This window comes from Orbicella franksi, chromosome 9 (genome assembly GCF_964199315.1).
Source record: "Orbicella franksi chromosome 9, jaOrbFran1.1, whole genome shotgun sequence".
NCBI classification, from domain to species: domain Eukaryota; kingdom Metazoa; phylum Cnidaria; class Anthozoa; order Scleractinia; family Merulinidae; genus Orbicella; species Orbicella franksi.
The window spans coordinates 21,740,565-21,758,546 of NC_138153.1; the positions used below are offsets into that span (position 1 = coordinate 21,740,565).

Below are 17,982 nucleotides of genomic sequence, written 5' to 3' on the forward strand. Positions count from 1 at the left end.
TAGAAAGGGCACCCTGGTGGGGAGGATTTTTCGAACGAATGGTAGCCAGTGTAAAGGGATGTTTAAGAAAGACACTGGGGAACGCACGGCTGACATTCGATGAATTGTAGACTCTCCTAACGGAAATAGAATGTACACTCAACTCGAGACCACTGACGTACGAATACAACAAGGCTGAAGAGGAAGTCTTGACGCCATCCCACTTGATTTATGGAAGAGGTCTCAAAACGCTACTGGACGAACTTAATGAACCTGATGACGCCATGAATTCCAGGATTAAAAGTTAATCAAAGTTCTAATTTCTCTTGAATAAAAGTGTTTTCACTTTCAATGTTTCTTGGAGTTTGACGTTGGTCAAAGCCAAAATTGAAGGACAAAAAATTTACAAGAAAACTTCACTGAAAAGTTACAAAATTGAATTAAAAATTTACGCTAATCCTGGATTAGCTTAATCATGATTTGAACAACCTGACCCAGGCGTCTCACGCAAATATTACTGTTTTAAGCCACCACCACTTTTCCCGTCCGGGCTGGGTAATCAACCGTGGAGGTATTTCTGTAAATTTTCCGAATTTTTCTTAAGAAATATCAACCCCACATGCAGAAGTCTTGCTAAAGCGCTCACGCTCAACCCCTACACGAGTAAATACACCACTCGCCAACGTAAACTTGAAGAAGAAGCAACCATGGACGAACAGGCTACACACTGGCCGCCATATTTTTGGAAAGAAGAGCAGCATTCCTATAACACCATATAAGGAGCGCATGATTGATGGAAGCCAATCGCCATGCTCGCGGGAATTTTGATTCAAGGTCGCGTATCAATGAAATCGGTGGTAATGGTTATGCTGAACACATCCGCACTGAATTCATTAGTAGTAACAATAGACAACCTCTGGGTTAGTTATTTTTAGAAATTTACACTCCAAGAAATATTTCCCCACTAATGTACATTCCTCTGTCAGCAAGGTACTGTCACACCCTCTACTTGTTGGAAACATTGAAACGTCATATCGCTATATATAAAGTTTGTTTCCCACACTAATTTCACCTGAAAACGAACAATAACCACGAGCACGAGTTAAAATTTTTATTTAATGTGAAATCTCCAGAAGGTCGGAAGTGATCTCGTATTGTTCGTTCACACGTGATTTCAAGGAGGGATTTGTGAAGCCTTCATAGATTGTCCAGGTCATTGTCAGAAGCCACAAGCATCGATGATGTTTCTATGGCAGAACTGCCCTTACTGTCGCCTTTAAGTATATCAGCACAGGCTAGGATGTAGGTGAGGGCATAGGTGTTACTTGAACAGCTGTGTGGAAGAGAAGACAAAAATTAAACGCTGCTGCTATCCAAAGAGAGACCACTCCAACAGCTAAATCCAATCACAGAAATTACCGATTTCAAAAAGGAATGCAATTTGTAGAGATATATCATACAGTTATAAAATAAAACGTTACGTGGTAAGCACTTTGACTTAGTAGCTTGAAACTTTTCATGTTTGACCTATGACATTCATAAAAGGTCAGTGACACCACATGGTCGGCTTGTATACCTTTATTACTTTAAAAGCATAGGCTTATTTGAAGTCTGTTTAGTTTAAAGGTCGGCACACACGAGGGGACTAGTCCCTGCGACTAGTCCCTGCGACTAGTCCCTGCGACTAGTCCCACGAATTCAAACTGGTTTGAATTTTTGGGACAAGTCCCTGCGACTTGTTCCTCAAAACGCTTCGTGTGAACTGTTCATGGGACAAGTCCTTGCGACCAGTCCCTTCGTGTAAACTCTTCAGGGGACTAGTTGCAGGGACTAGTCGCAGCATCCTCGTGTGTGCCGACCTTAAGGTATGCAAGGTGATTTGAGCTGTTACAAGCAGTTTACATGTACTGCTAATATTGCAGTGTTAAGATGGCTCGATGTTGTTTATTTTTTCGTTTCAAGAGTTTCCTTCTCTCATTATTCGATTTAAGCCACTATATTATACTATATTAAAGAGAAGAACGTGTTAGAAAATACACGTTCGGTAACGTGGTCGTCATTTGTACTGAAATTATAGGGTGATATTTGCGCACGTGTTCAATGTAAAAAAAAAGAGAAAAAAAACAATTTGTTGTTTGCTTTTCTGACGCATAAATCCAGAGTCCAAAAATGTTTCCAGGGCAATTACAAAATTTTGTGGGCAGTTTTAAACTGAGGACTTCGTCGGAGTTAACAAGTACTTTATCGGTGTTCTGCCATCCAATAAAATCTTCTGCTGTCAATTCTACTTTGAGTAGGCTACTTACACTTTATTGAGGTCCTGTTGTTGTCTTGTCACGCTTTTTTGCAAACTACGCAACATAACCAACAGTTTACTGACCAGCAGCTTCAGTTTTTGCCCATGGACAGTTAATAATTGATGGCACCATAAAAGGTAAAAATGAAGATGACGTGACTTCTCCAACTGTAACACAATGAACTGCAACAGTCGTTCTGTAAAGGGTTCCCTCAAAGACTGTATCACCAAAGCAACTGATAGATCAAAATATAAATAGAGGTTAATAATAGCAATATTGTGGTTAATATCTGTTACTGTCAAAGCAATTAAAGCGAGAACACGGTACAACTTTGATTGTCGATTTGCTTTAAAATACACTGCTGCTCCTTTGAATTTATATTTGACCTCATGTGGAAAGTGAAGTTGATATTGACTTGTAGCTACTTGTCTGTGGAGATAGATTGATATAGAACAAAAGTGACTAAACGGCCAACACAACCCCAAAAGAAAGCGACAGAGACAACTAGTGAGACAATCTCAGAGAGTGCAGAGTGCAATGTATAACTCTGGCACGATAGTCAGACATGTCGTGTTCACTCCAGGTACTTTGGTACCTTGGGCTTTTCCCCTTCCAGAATATGAACGGACACAAACCTTGATAAGACATGATCTCGTCACAATCTTAGCAGTGTGTATGTTCCATGTCTATTTTCATTCGATGTTCAACAATAACTTACAATTACTGTTTGTCAAGACAGCTTTGAAATTCAGTTTACGTTGGTGTTTTACGTCGATTTTTGTTCATTTCAAGATTCAATAATATGTAGTAAATGAAGTAGCAAATGTGACAATTTTACTTTTCACGCCAACGTTTGTAACTTGATACTTTTGTTTTCCTCGCAAAGGTATGTAACATAAAACCCTCGTTTTCTCGAAAACTTAAGAGACAAATGGAAGAAAGTAAATATCTCATGAGGAAATGGACCAAAGTTAAATATCTTATGAGAAATATCTTATGAGAACGATTCTGTTTTATTCAAAACGCAAATTTTCTTTTTACGGATAAACAAGAAGTAATTTAATTATCAAATAGTCACGGAATACCACGTTCTTATACAGTTGCCACCTCAGTGACATTGATTAATACAACTGAGAAGCGTTAGCGTTTCAACAAGAAGTATTAAAGGTCTGCGCTACTCAGTTGACCGAGTTTATATATCCTACATCGGTGAACAAGTCCCCTCAAAGACTGATTAAATTAATTTACGCTTTCAGTTAATTCTGCTGCAATATTTGAACACTTTCCTGGTTTCTTTTGGCACAAATTTACAATTTGACAAGTTTTAATGCCACTAAATCGGGAAAGTTACGCTAGATATGAACTTTCTGGTCTCTTTCATAGAGACAATTGAAAGAGAAATAAATAAGCCGCTAGGGAGAAGCAAAACGTTTCCATTCTTAATAGATCCTTAGCAGCTAAGTCAGCACGTGACCTATTTTTCATAAAATTATGGGCTATAACTTAACGAATGCCAGAAATGGAAAAAGCATGTCGATAATATCAAAATGGCCAAGTTTGAGGCCCCCATCATTAAAGGAGATTTTATGACGGTCCGAATTTTTAAAAGAATAAGAAGATTTGTATGAAAAAGTTGCTGGAGATGCTCTCCAGCAACATTTTACATACAAATCCTCTAAATTGTCCGAAAATTCAAACTGTAGTATAAACTTACTCTTTAATTCCAGGGGCCTCAAACTTTGCCACTTTGGTATTTTCGATGCGCTCTTTCCATTTCTGGCATTCTTTAAGCTATAGCCCATAATACAAAAAATTTTCTCGCAAAAATTTGGTCACGTGACCCCAGCTGCAAAGGACCTATTTGAACTCTGGCAAAGTTTGATAATAGCAGATGATATTTGTTGAACCGAGCTAGGGGCAATTCTCAAAGATACTCAGTCACAGTAGCGTTTTTTTGCACTAAAGCGGGGGAAGTGACGTTACCCGAAAAATAACTGCTGTCACACGACATATAAAAAACACGTGGCTCTGGGGATGAAAACGGAGTATACCACGCTAACAATGCTAGAACGCTTGCGTCTTACATGTTGGGTTCTACCACAAGGAAAACCACTCAACATTTTCGCGTCGTGTGATCCCAAATGAAATGCATCTTTCACCTAATATATAGTTGGCACGAACGCTAAATAAGCTGCGCATGAGTTTAGGAAAAATTGGTTTTGTTCTAAAGAGAATAGTACCAAAAGGATGACAAGAGGTTTGCTAAACCAAATATATAGCTTTGTGATATTATAATTACAGTAAGGTGGGTGACATGCGTTTTTACGTAGTGCGCACAGGCACCTACCCTCCCAAACCACTTTCTTGCCTGAAGACTAATCAACTAATTGATATTAAAGTGAAAAAAACGTTCTCTGGTTAAAAAAGATTAAAAACATAGGCTTTCGGCTACCAGTCTATAGCCTTTAACGAATGAAAACTGTAAGCACGCGGACGGAATATATACGAAAAGGGGTGCGAAAAATTTTATAAAAGTAGAATACAAATAGAAGTGTGAAAAAAGCTAAAAAATAAAAATGTAAATAAGGTCTAATCACAGTAAAATGGAGTATTGGGTAGGCAACGGTTTTGAGTTATTATCCGCGTTTTAGCTGTGTGCCAGGGTTCTGGTGTTTTTCGAACGCGGTAACTGCCTTTGTCAATAACACAAGCATTATCGAAGTCAATGGAGGGGTTGTTTTGCCACGCATGGTTTGCGACATTTGAGCCCTTTGTATAGTTCTTCAAACTTCGTTGATGTTCCTTTTTTCGGGTTTGGAAACATCTTCCGGTTTCTCCTATGTAGTTCCAAGGACAGTCTTTGCATGGGATTTTATAAACAACATTACATTGGAGATCTGAGGGTTGTCTGAACTTCGGAGACGGGAATTCTTGTTGACTCTCTCACCTTTTTTTTAATTAATTGATATTAATTAATTAAACAAACATTAAAGTTTACACGTTACTGCCTTAATGTCATAGCGGATATTAGCCCACAAACCATCCCAATAATGCCCTCTGCACTAAAAAGGACGGATACAAAACAGTAAGGCGAGAGGTCGACTATTTACTAACTGAATATTGTTTCGAATTCCAAATTCCCAAGTTTATTTTAGCTAAGGGACAAACGACTACATGTAAATAGCATACCCACCAAAAAAAATGTAACCTTCGTGGGGAAAATCCAGGCCAGTTTTTGATGGCCAAGTTAAGTTTGTAAATACAATAGTATTTTTCATCACGCTGATAAAACAGAGAGAGGTGACACTTACTATCCCTAGGTTTCACTTCCTCCATAACTTGACAAACCAAGCCTAGTTCATTTATTCTGAGGCTCATTACCAGTGCCTTGGTGTGTTCCTTGTTAATGCTAGCTTGCAGGATTTTGTCAGGGGTTATGTCACAGTCCAGTTGAAATGGATCAAATACAATATCAGATTCCAAAGAATATAAGACTAGCCCTTCAGTACAAGCTGCTGCCCATGACTGACCTAAGGGACAAACAGTTTCAAAAATATACTTTCATTCCTGTAAAGATTTCATATAATATATATTTACCTCTTTAAACCACAGTCTCCGTTGTTTGTTGTACATGCCGCTAAGGTTTCATCAAGGCGTATCAAGGAATAAAAAGTCTTTAGTACTCTTTACAAACACCTTAAACCCCTAGGTATCCTTTGGAAACACTTTAAGAAACCTTTTGTGAACCTATTGGAAACCCTTTACAAACCTGGTTTGACCCCAAATTGTAATGTTTGAAAACATGTAATTTGGTATGGCAAGTAGCTCAGTTGTAAAAACAATATATCATAACACCAAAACAGTGTAGATGATAAGACAAAGAACAATTATAAAAATGAATATATGAAAGATCATATTTTGTAAAATGCGGAATTCGAACCCATGACCTCTGCGATACCGGTGCTATCAAGCCAACTGGGGGCTGGTCACTTTATGAGATCGTAATATTCCCGTAGATGGTGAAGAATACAAATGAATACACGAAAGATGATATTTGATCTTTCATATTATCACAGGTAGCCCAAGGTAGATATCTGAGAAGTTCAATTTTTTGTTGACCCCTGTAGTTGTGTGATTTGCATATTTACAAGGATTTGTATGGGGAGAGAAATAGAGCCGAAAATTGCGAAAAATTACTGTTGAATTTTAATAAAAATTGCTTACTTGAACTATAGTGGTGGTTCTTTCGCACTCTGTGTGGTTTTCTAGCGGATTTGTTGCGTTTCCATCGAGCTATAGTTCCACCGTTTGCTCTCTCTCTGAAAATGAGACAGCAAACAATGGAACTATAACTCGATGGAAACGCAACAAATCCGCTAGAAAACCACACAGAATGCGAAAGAAGCACCACTGGAGTTCAGGTAATTAAGCAATTTATATTAAAGTTCAACCGTGAATTTTTGCAATTTTCGGCTATATTTCTCTCCCCATACAAATCCTTGTAAATATGCAAATCACGCAAACTACGGGACAGTACAGAGGTCAACAAAAACTTGAGCTTCTCATATATCGAGCTTGGGCTACCTGTGATATAATCAATCATATAATTTCATTTCTTCATAAGGAACAATTCTGTTAGTGCACCTGTGGGTGAAAACTGCAGTGAATTCACTCTGACTTCTGGCAAGGTTCTGCGTGAGCTCATATCACCTGCAAATTAACAAACATTAAATTTCCTGTCATGAACAATTCTTATAAGCTTTAGGTCTTTTATTAAATACACCTGGGCTTTGTTCAGCTACAGTAAAGTAGGTTTCTTGCTACAGTATATTTGACAACAAGAACGACTGATAATGGCTGGGCTTAAGTATATAACTACTTTCTTGTCTAAAAGACAAAGCCATCCTGTCAAAGCCCTAGGACAGAAATAACTAGCTGTGGCAAATCCAATATTTTTCTTAATGAACTCCACACAATCATACGTAAGGGGGGGGGGGGGGGGGTTGAGGCACTTTTTATTGTGGGATTGTGCAATTATTGCATAATCCCATATAGCCATCGAATATACATACATTTTTTTGTAACTTTTTATTGTAACTTTCTATTGTTCATACTTTGTACTATACTTAGTTACTTTATAATTGCTCGTAGATTTTTAGCACAGAGGGCCACTAGTTTATCAGTTTATACTGTCCTGTGTCACCCTCTCTAAATAAAGTTGATTGATTGATTGATTGACGGAAGCTTTATAATTCCCTACAGGCCAAAATTTAAGCTTGTTCTTTTGTTTGAAAGCAGGGCTGTGGTGAATAAAATCCCAACTTGCCGTGTTGTGGAGATCTGAAACCCTTTGGTGCATCATGTTTGTGTTTTTCATGCTATGGTGTTCGGTGAAATAAAGTTATTTGCGGTGCTTTGGTTAGTTATTTTGATTTTTTTATCAGACCTAAATTTAGCATGCAAACTTCATTAATCCCTGCTAATTTATGACAAGCACATACCCAACAAAATACAGACCAACACTGTCTAGTTAATTTTCAATATGCTTCAGCTGCCAATCCGAAGCTGTTTTCATTACAACCGTGTCCTGCAGGACAGTATCCCCAAACTTCACAACCAGCTTGTCTACAAGCGCCCGCGTGACGTTCTGAACAAAAAAGTCGTTGGCGTGTCCTCCAGAAAGGTTGATGTCAAAGCGAAGTGCTAGAGAGCCAGGCACGATGACCTCGTTCTTGTTCAGCTTAGGTACTGAAAAATACAGCATCTCGCTGGGATTGGCTTCAATGTGGTCAAAGGTAATGTGCTTGACCATAGGCGTATGGGCTCCTTCGGACTTGGGGGAGGGGGGGGGGGGTGACCTTATCGCCCTAAAAAATTACATTACACAGTGCCCGAAAGCATGTATTGTACAAATGCACTCAAATCGCAGTAAAAACAAAAACGTTCACAATTCTCACGTCTAATAAAACTATTATCAGAACGGTTCGAAAAAATGAGAAATTGGGATTCCACTGTAATTATTTTGAAACCATGCATACTCTATGGCCTTGATCAACAGCCTAGTAAAATCAGAAACTTATAAAAGAAACAGTAAATTCTTCCTCGTACGAGAAGAAAATTGAAAACAGCTCTTTGTTGAGCCATTCAAAACGGCTCTTTTCAGAGCAACCACAAAAACAAAAGTCTAGGTCTTAGTTAGCTTTGATTCTGTCATTGTTTTATCGATGGAAGTAATATCCATCTCGCGGATTTTCATGATACACATTTTAAATGATACATGGCTTTTTCAAAACAGATTTCCTGGATCATTAGATCATTTGACCTTAACTCTGTCTTGACAAGGCAAACGTCAGAGAAAGTAGCCTACAAGCCTGGCTTTGACTACCTCTTGGAATGTTTTCTTCCAAGTACATTTGCCTGAATCATCAGCCCTTTGCCCGAAAATTTTCAAAAATTTCTGTAACTGGCCTGTACGCCTCTGTGCTTGACTGTGTGATTGGCCTTCATGGCACCGAATGTCTTTTCATTGTGTGTTGGGCGAAGGTTGTCTTTGCACAGCATTTATAAACATTTCCAAAAAAATGTGAAATACAATGGAAGGTGGCACCTTTGACAACGAGAATCCAGACCTTGACTATAGTGTTGACCACAACCATGATGATGATGATGAACAAGTGGTCAACACTGGTAAAAAAGGAAAGGAATTAAATGGTTGTCACTGGCTAAAAATATGGTTATCGGACGTTTCGGCCACTACTGTTGCCTTCTTCAGCAAAAGATGGAAAATGCAAATGTTAATTTTTACACTCATTAAGAATACTCTAGAGACTATTGCTCATTTAGTTTTATCACACATCTATTACATATTCTAACAGGACGCCGTTTAACATTTGCATTTTCCATCTTTTGCTGAAGAAGGCAACAGTAGTGGCCGAAACGTCCGATAACCATATTTTTAGCCAGTGACAACCATTTAATTCCTTTCCTTTTTTACCAATTTTTAACATTCCTGGCTACACACCGAACATTTTTAAGTGGTCAACACAGCCCAACTATTTCAGCCTGCCACGGCGCCCACTCCTGCAACGTCCACGCCCTACAATAGAGGTGAACAAATTGAAATGCAAACGATGCAGCACAAGCAGACCAGGCTGCCAGAAACCTGTTATGGAGAAACCTCTCTGCTTGGCAACTTCATACATCAGTATCACAGCAAAGGAAAGTGAAATAAATGCCTTGGAAGAAAGGCTAAACGACACAAAAACGTTGGATGACCTGAAAGAGAACGAAAGCGAGCTTCAATGCCAAAACAAGGAAGATCAGGCGATCATCTAAGATGAGAATACCTTTCCCTCGGACAAAGAAGCCACAAAAGACAGAGTGGCAGAAAGAAACAAGGAGCTTACGAGTTTGCAAACTCAGATTGCAGAAAGAGAAAAGGTGCGGCCTCTCTTTGAGAGAATCAAAGTGATCTTTAAAAAATATGGTATGACAGTGCCTGGTATTGTTATTGCCACTAGAGTTACAATCGGGTCATTGGCTCCATTACCAGTGCTTTGAAAGCCACCGGCAAAGTTTTGGGAAACATGTCTTAAGGGCATAGGCGCAAAAATTGTTTTTATGGTGCCAGGGTTTATTGGCTTGATTGTGAGCTTCCTTTTCAAAACAGCTGGGCAAGTAGTAAGCCCTCTTGATTTGGGCAGTGGTAGCCTTTATGGATGAAAAGTACATTGAAAAGTGACATTAACGCCATGCCATAAACAGCAAAACCACAACTCCTACCACGCCAACAAGAAAATTGCTCTGTGCCTCATTCACTCTTCCGCCTGCGCCAAGAACACTGCTCCATACATTGACCTGTGACCCCGAGATGCAGTAAACAAATGTTTAGATTGAATGATTAATACATGAAAGTCCCGCCTGCATCAAACCAAAGGCTGTTTTTGGGGCAAACCCAATCTAACTGGTTGGAAGCAACACCATCCGGCTTGATGTAATTGATCAGGTTTCCATTGATTGCTTTACTGTCTTCATTTGAGAGTTTATTGAACCCTGAGTAAACAAATTCTGTTTTCACAGCACCCTTATATGCCACGTAAAGGTATATGCTTCCCAGACCCTTGTTTGCTCCGTGTGTGAAGCGGAAATCACTTAATGGCTCATTCTGAACTCATTGCATAGCCTTTTGTATGAGGCTTTGTCATAATGATTATAAAATTGATCGAATGTTGGATCTCCAGGCAAAGTGCTTATGCTCTGAATACTGCCTAGCTGGTACAAAATTATCCTGGTGGTGAAATACACGTGGAAGATATAAAAAGCTCTTATTTGTGGTGGCATAGATAGACCCCTGTCAAAGATTTTGCAAGAAATCCCACAACCTTCTGTTGCACAGAAAACAGCAAAGTTGAGTTGCTGAGGCCAATATTTCATGTTCACGCCTGCCAACCACAGTTTTGATTCTACCGCTGATGTGTGTTGGAGTCTGGTTTTATGAAATATTTCTCTGAATTTTGTCATAAAATATTGATCTGGGGTCACGTAAATTTTCGTTTTCCCATTGAATATTTTCTTCATGCTTGAAGCCCCTTCTGTTAAATTTACTGGGATTGGTAAAGGTTTTTGAGTTTTCATCGGCAACGATAATATTGATAAGGGAAACCTGTCACACCCATCAAACCGAGAGCGTTTTTCATTTCTCCGGACCAACATTTTCTGTCTGAGCCAAAAACGCTCTGCAAAGATCCCAGTTTTTCTTTGAAAAATATTTCTGCACTTACGTTGAGCATTTTATCAACATCAATTTGCGCAATGAACTTGCTTTTGTCCACGTTTGGGAACTGTTTTGTGAATAGAGTAAAATCTCTATTTCTCAAACTTCCAAGGGAAATGAAAATCTGGTTCTAGAAATCGAAGGTGGTATCAGAATATGCTAAAATGCAACAAATTGAACTAGAACACAGGCTGTAGTTCTACGCATCGGTTATACATTCACACCAGAAAAAAACATTCCTTAAGAAAAGTATTGTGTAATGAGTTGACAAATATGTTGTTTGTGAAGTGCATGGTGACAAAGTTGTGGGAAATTTGAAGAAAAGGAAAACTAGTCACTTTTTTGAGGGCTGATGAGGTACGCCTCCACTGTGTGGACATCCTGCTCTGTAGAAAACATTCAGAAGGTGTCCAGGCTACAGAGATATGCAGCCCGTGTAGTACTGGGTGCTGACACAAAAGCCAACAGTGTGGAACTTTTTAAACAATTAGGTTGGGTTCTATTTTACCATGAAGTGAAAATAAATAAGTCAATATTGGTATATAAACTGAGTTTAGGGGAGTGCCCATCTTATCTTAGCTAGATGCTTATTAGAAACGCAGATGTTAACGGAAGAACAAGCAGACATGGTCAATTAAACTTTGTCTGCCCCCAATTCAAACGGGAGTCTGAGAGTGGAAGGTCTTTCTCAGTATCGACTAGCCACCTCTGGAATATGATGCCCGCCCATATCAAAAACCAACCTAACCTTACAAGCTTCAAAAAATCCATTTTTAAACATTTTACGGACAGTTATTAGGAATTGGACCATTTTATCAAGTTAATTTTTAATTTTTCAATTTTCTTGTTTTAATTGTTAGACTTGATCCAATGCTTTGCTTTTTAATGCTTTGCTTTTTAATATTCTAGTGTAACTCATATCTCATTTTTTTTATACAATTGTTGCATATTTGAGAATCAGTTTCTCCATTTTTAATTTTTAACTTGTCATCTTTTTTATTCTGTAAATATTTATATGAGGGCCACTGGTTTTTCAGTTACTACTGTTGTGTGCTACCCTCAATAAATAAAGTTGATTACTATAATTATTATTATTATTATTATTATTATTATTATTATTATTATTATTATTATTATTATTATTAGTGTCATTGTGGGTGATTTTCTCTCGCAGCATCCGAGTCCAAACCATGGACTTTGGCAGGCAAAGAGGGTTTCTACTTGATGGAGAGGGCCCGCCTGAGAAGGTGGGTGGTAGAAAGGAGAGTTATTTTCTGAAGTTCATGTATGTTGATGTTGCCAGGGATTTTGTTGATGTAGCTTTCCATGTCCTTCTTGATGGTACCGAGGGCTCCTATAACCACCAGGACTGTTGTTGTTTTGAGCACCCACATTCTCTCTATCTCGATTTCCAAATCTTTGTTATTATCGTCGTTGTTGGCGTCGTCGTGGTCGTGGTCGTGGTTGTAGTCATCGTCATCATCATCATCATCAGGAGAAGCCATCAACCTTGGGGATGGCAAAGGCGTGCAAGTGCCGTGCACTTTTCATTTTAAAGGGCCAACAAAATTCATCAATTTATTAGAACAAGAGCTTCAAAACAACAACTGAACAAAGGAACTTTTGATCTGAAATCCGAGGCATTTGATTCTCCAATAGCAACATTGTATTTCTAGTAACTGATGACGGATTTGTCACTTGCTTGCTGCAGCTGATTTGACTTGACAGATTTGTCACTTGCTTTGTATTAAACATAGGAAGGAGAAACTTGTCTGGAAGTGTTTAATATTTGCTTCTAAGCGAGGAATTATTAAATTGTAACCACTGCTTTCAAAGGTTAGAGTTATCGAGGGTTTATTTTTTCCCATGGGATCCAAGAGTTGGTTCAAGTTTACGGGAGTTTCGAATAATCAAGGGTGCGAGAAATCGGGGGTAAAATTATTTAGTGTGTTAAAGTGAAGCAAATCCAAGGTAAATGACAACTGGTTCAAGTTATTGGGAGGTTCGAGAAACTGAGGGTTTGAGATATCAGGTTTCTACTGTATTTCCCAAGTATCTGTCTGGGCTTTGGTTGCTTTATTTTTTGCCTCCAGCATTTGCATCCATTTTTTCAAGGTCCTTGTAGAAGTCCATTTAACATAATTATGCTTTTATTTGTATAATATAAGAATGGTTGTGCTAAATGTTGTGGCTCCGAAGAATGACTGGACAGCTGACTTCGAGGAACCAATCCCAAAAGCACACTATGTCAAACTTATATCTGGTTCTCTTTTCAATTCCTGGCACAATTCGGAACGCGTTGCGACAATGTTGTTTAAAAATTCTGGTGAATGTATTGTATCTCTATCTGAGGGGTGTTACACTGTTGAGAGCATTGCAAGAGAGCTAACAGCCAGTTTTAATATGAGAATAAGGCTAAAGTGGAAATAGAAACGAATAAACCCAATTCTGTACTAAAAATTACAAACTGGGAATTGGAGAAACAGACTTGCAAAAAAATTCAGTTAGTCACGATTTGCTATGCTGATTGGTAGTGGGTTGACACGAAGTGGAACAATGTACATCAAAAAGCTTAAGGGCCACTGCCTATAAAACACCGGCACAATTCGAAAAATCGATTTCCCACATTTTATGCCCATAGATTAGCCCTAGCTAGAAAAGAAACAGACGATAGTTTCTGCCAATACGGGGTTTTTTGGAAGGAATTTGCTATAAATGATTTCACCCCCACTGGGCTCAGATATTTGAGAATCTTTCAATGATTTCTTTATTCAGCTCAGATCTTCATAGTATGACTGAATGAAATATAAAATAAATCGAAGTTAGTTTTGAGCCCGAAATGAAATTTTTCTATGGGCTATAACCTTAAATGCCATAAAAACACTTTCCATGGGTTAACTATCCACCCACCTGTTGGAAAATCAAAAAATATATCTGGGGAAATGGTTTTTAAAAGTAGGCCGCCTTGGCCTGTGTCACTCAGTTAGCAGTTTTTTGGTATAATTTATCACATTTCCACTTGAATTAATTATTTGTCAATGATCTAATTGTCATAAACCATAGAGAATTGGTTAAATTTGGTTAAATTTATCTCTTAAATGGCCATTGGTAATCAGCAAAAGTATTTAGTGACACATCTTCTGGAAATGAACAAGCTATGTGGAACATGTACAGTCATCTCCCAAGCAGCCTGCAGTCATGTTCTTTATCAGGGATGTTGTGGGTCTTGCAACACAAACGAAAAAAATATAATATTTATATCAAGGCATGTGTTTTACCAAAAAACAGAGCCATCTCTCAAGGAAGTCCTCAAGCCTGAGCTTTGCTTGAAATCTAGTTGAATTGCCAATAGGCAAAGTCTAAATAAACCAGACAACTGCGTTGGATGAATTTGGCCACCATAGTAGCAGGTTTAATGTAAACAAATCAAGAGAATCTCTATACAGCAAATAAACCTAACAAACTAAGTCCTTTAAAAAACAATGGGGTGGCAAAAAATAAGGGTGGCTACAAAACGAACACCTAAGACCTAAGACCTAAGACCCAAAAATGAATACCTGTTTTTTAACAGGCCTATCAAACCAGAGACAGTCAAACCGGGTCAATGCTTTTCTTCAGACACCAACTGATGCAAAATCAATGGGGTCTTCGTTTTGTAGTTAAGGCCAGCTCGAACTACAAAACGAAGACCCCCGCTTAAATGCTTTGTTCGTTGTTAGCTGACGCGAAATCAACAGGGTCTTTGTTTTGTAGATAAGGCCAGCTTGAACTTACAAAACGAAGACCCTTGCTTAAATGCTTTGTTCATTGTTAGCTGACGCGAAGTCAATGGGGTCTTCGTTTTGTAGATAAGGTCAGCTCGAACTACAAAACGAAGACCCTTGCTTAAATGCTTTGTTCGTTGTCAGCTGATGCGAAATCAATGGGGTCTTTGTTTTTATCAGCTAATCCCCTGTTCTTGGATCGCGGTATTTACACATGTGCAAATTTGGCAGCAAAGTGAGATAGTACTATATAAAAAAATTGTGCTTAGACCTTTATTCTGTGATGCAAAATGTAATAACATTATAGTTTCATACATATGAAAAATTTAGTGCGAGGAAGTCTTTGCCCTGTCCAGTTCTCTGTGATAAAAATATAGTTTTGATACATATAAAAAAATTTAGTGCGAAGAAGTCTCCCCCCCGTCCAGTTCTCTATCATAAAAAAATATGTTTTTATACATATAAAAAATTTGCTGCGAAGAAGTCTTCGCTCTGTCCAGTTCTCAGTGATAAAAATATAATTTTAATACATATAAAAATTTAGTGCAAAGAAGTTTCTCTGTAGTAATATTTCATTTCTTATACATATAGAAAATTTAGTGCGAAGAAGTCCTCGCCCTGTGCCGCTTCCTGTAATTGGGTTGTACTCACCCTTAGATATTTTTCAGAAACACGCACATGGGGGTCTAATTTCGACTCTATAACTGCTGTTAAATCTGTCTGGTGCATGTATATTTATGACTTTGTTGTATCTATCAACAACATCTCCTAACAACAGAGGAAAGAATTTTCCCAGTTGTGAGTGTGCACCAATGAACAAAGCATTTAAGTGAGGGTCTTTGTTTTGTAGTTCGAGCCGGTCTTATCTACAAAACAAAGACCCCATTGATTTTGCGTCAGCTGACAACGAACAAAGGATTTAAGCAGGGGTCTTCGTTTTGTAGTTCGAGCTGGCGTTATCTACAAAACGAAGACCCCATTGATTTTGCGTCAGTTAACAACAAACAAAGCATTTAAGCGGGGGTCTTTGTTTTGTAGTTTGAGCTGGCCTTAACTACAAAATGAAGACCCCATTGATTTTGCATCAGTTGGTGTCTGAAGAAAAGTGTTGACCCGAATGACTGTCTCTGGTTTGATAGGCCTGTAAAAAAACAAGTCTTCGTTTTTGGGTCTTAGGTCTTAGGTCTTCGTTTTGTAGACACCCCAAAAAATAGGCCAAAAGCTAACCAACAATAGATCAAAGCAAGAAAGTAATAATCCATTGGAAGACGACAGGGGAGGAGGTGGGAGGGATTTTACTTGTGATCGATCTGCTTGATCTGATGGTGAGGGGAGAAGAGAAAATCACTTGAGTAACGTTATATAGTTGCTCAATGCTGACAACAGGTACCTGTACAACCATAGTTAACTATGGCACTACCTTCACCAAGGGAAAATCATGTGAGAACAACACCTTGACATAAATTACATTATGTCTGGTCATAATGTCTGCTTTTATATGAACTTACACAAAAAGAAAACATTTTCACTTTTTTTTTCCACATACGACGTTTCTAAAGATTTCTCTGAGCGAGTTGTTGGAAACATTGATTACATTCCAACGGCGGATTTTGGACAAAATTGATGAATGAATGAACGAAAACTTTATTTAAAACATGGTAAAAATATCAATATGACAATAATAGAAATCAAAGGAGACCTATGGCTAAACTCGTGGATTAAGTAATCTAGAGATGAAACATGTTGGTGAACTTGCAATTATTGGTGTATTATTTAAGGTTCTTAAAACAAGCCGCGTTTGTACCACGCAAGGTCGTACTCATCTCAAAAGTAAGCTTTTTTCGTTGGCTTTTGTTGCACACATATTACAAACATATACGTCCAGAATAGCTAGGGTGGCAAAATTGTAGCTGAACACAGAGTGGTAAAGGTTAAGGGTTCTTGGGTCACAGAGGACACTCCTGCCAAAAAATTCATAGAGTACTCTTTGTCTGCCCGCTGGGAAAATTTGCATGTATTCAAGTTGTACAAGCTTACAGACCTGTTTCATTGCATTTCACTCAAGGCTATAGGTAAGGTTTCTTATGAGACAACACTTCTTTTCCAATGTGGGACCGCTCGTCTCTATATACATTGCATGTAAAATACATCAAAATAAGTAGCCTCTTTTGCAAACATTCCAAAAAATTCGAGCTCACAGGGGGTTTCTTTCCCATTGTTATGTTTTAAATCAGGAAGCAAAAGTGTAAACAAAAGACAGGGTAAAAATCATTTAAGCTTATCAAAATCAAGTATTTGGGAATTTTTTTCCAAGTTTATGTGCATTTCACATCCCACTCAGAGTTCAGATCAAAGCAATAAAATAGGCAAGACAAGTATAGGGAACACAACTTTAATCTAAACTTAAATCGATTTCGGTTGAACGTGGACAACTCAACATGGAAAACTTAAGTGCTATAAACTGCAAAGCTCTGAACAAAGGTCCTGCTTGATTGAATGTTGGATCTCACAGGAAATTTAATGAGCCAAACGAGAAAAGTAAAACGATAATAAGTCAAAGACTACTGCAAGGCTGACACAACGTCATAAGCTTAGCTTCTATTTAAAACAATACTTCAGCTGGCCTCAGGTTTAGATGGTAAAAACAAAATTACAGTATTATATTATGGTGCCGATGTTTGTCCTGTTTTCAATAGCTGTTTCGTTCATTAAAAATTGTTCATTTCGCTCATATAAGTTCAGTAAGGTCGACGAATAAGACACATTCTCATCAAAGCTTACCACATTAGCATGGGATTTACTCATTTGCAAGTCCCTTTCCAGCAAACAAATACACATCTCCTGGTCATTTTTAATGCCTTGATGAGTCAAATGCTCGTGAACTTCAGCCCTCAAGTTGGCCATAGTACTAATCAGTGTTTCAGCCAGAAAATTTTACTTGAGGGCCAAAGTGGCCCCTGAAGATCTTTTTTAGGGGCCAACAAATTGAAAGCTACAGAAGGAAAAAATGCATCAGGGTACCAAGGAAAATAAAGCAGTTTATTAGGATCTATGATAAAATATAATAGTAAGTGCTTTTTGAAGTGAAGTGTTTCTACTCAATAAAGTTTCTTTTGAATCAGATACTAGTATGAAGGATACGTGCATTACACGAGAACAATCTGTACGC

The 17,982-nt window shown here is 38.2% G+C and overlaps 1 protein-coding gene and 1 pseudogene across 1 annotated transcript in view; one reads left to right on the forward strand and one right to left on the reverse strand.

Annotated features, from left to right (window-relative positions):
- Positions 1–945, forward strand: part of LOC145498547 (uncharacterized) — a 3,007-nt pseudogene extending 2,062 nt beyond the window's left edge.
- A 137-nt stretch (positions 946–1,082) lies between these two features.
- The window catches only part of LOC145497903 (periodic tryptophan protein 2 homolog), a 135,948-nt gene continuing 119,048 nt past the window's right edge, over positions 1,083–17,982 (reverse strand). The window contains exons 18-21 of the mRNA XM_081477780.1: positions 6,921–6,986; positions 5,588–5,806; positions 2,286–2,511; positions 1,083–1,312 (exon numbers count right to left, since the gene is read on the reverse strand). Coding sequence (XP_081333906.1) covers positions 1,177–1,312; positions 2,286–2,511; positions 5,588–5,806; positions 6,921–6,986 — 647 coding nt within the window. The 3' untranslated portion in view covers positions 1,083–1,176. The remainder of the gene's footprint in view (positions 1,313–2,285; positions 2,512–5,587; positions 5,807–6,920; positions 6,987–17,982) is intronic.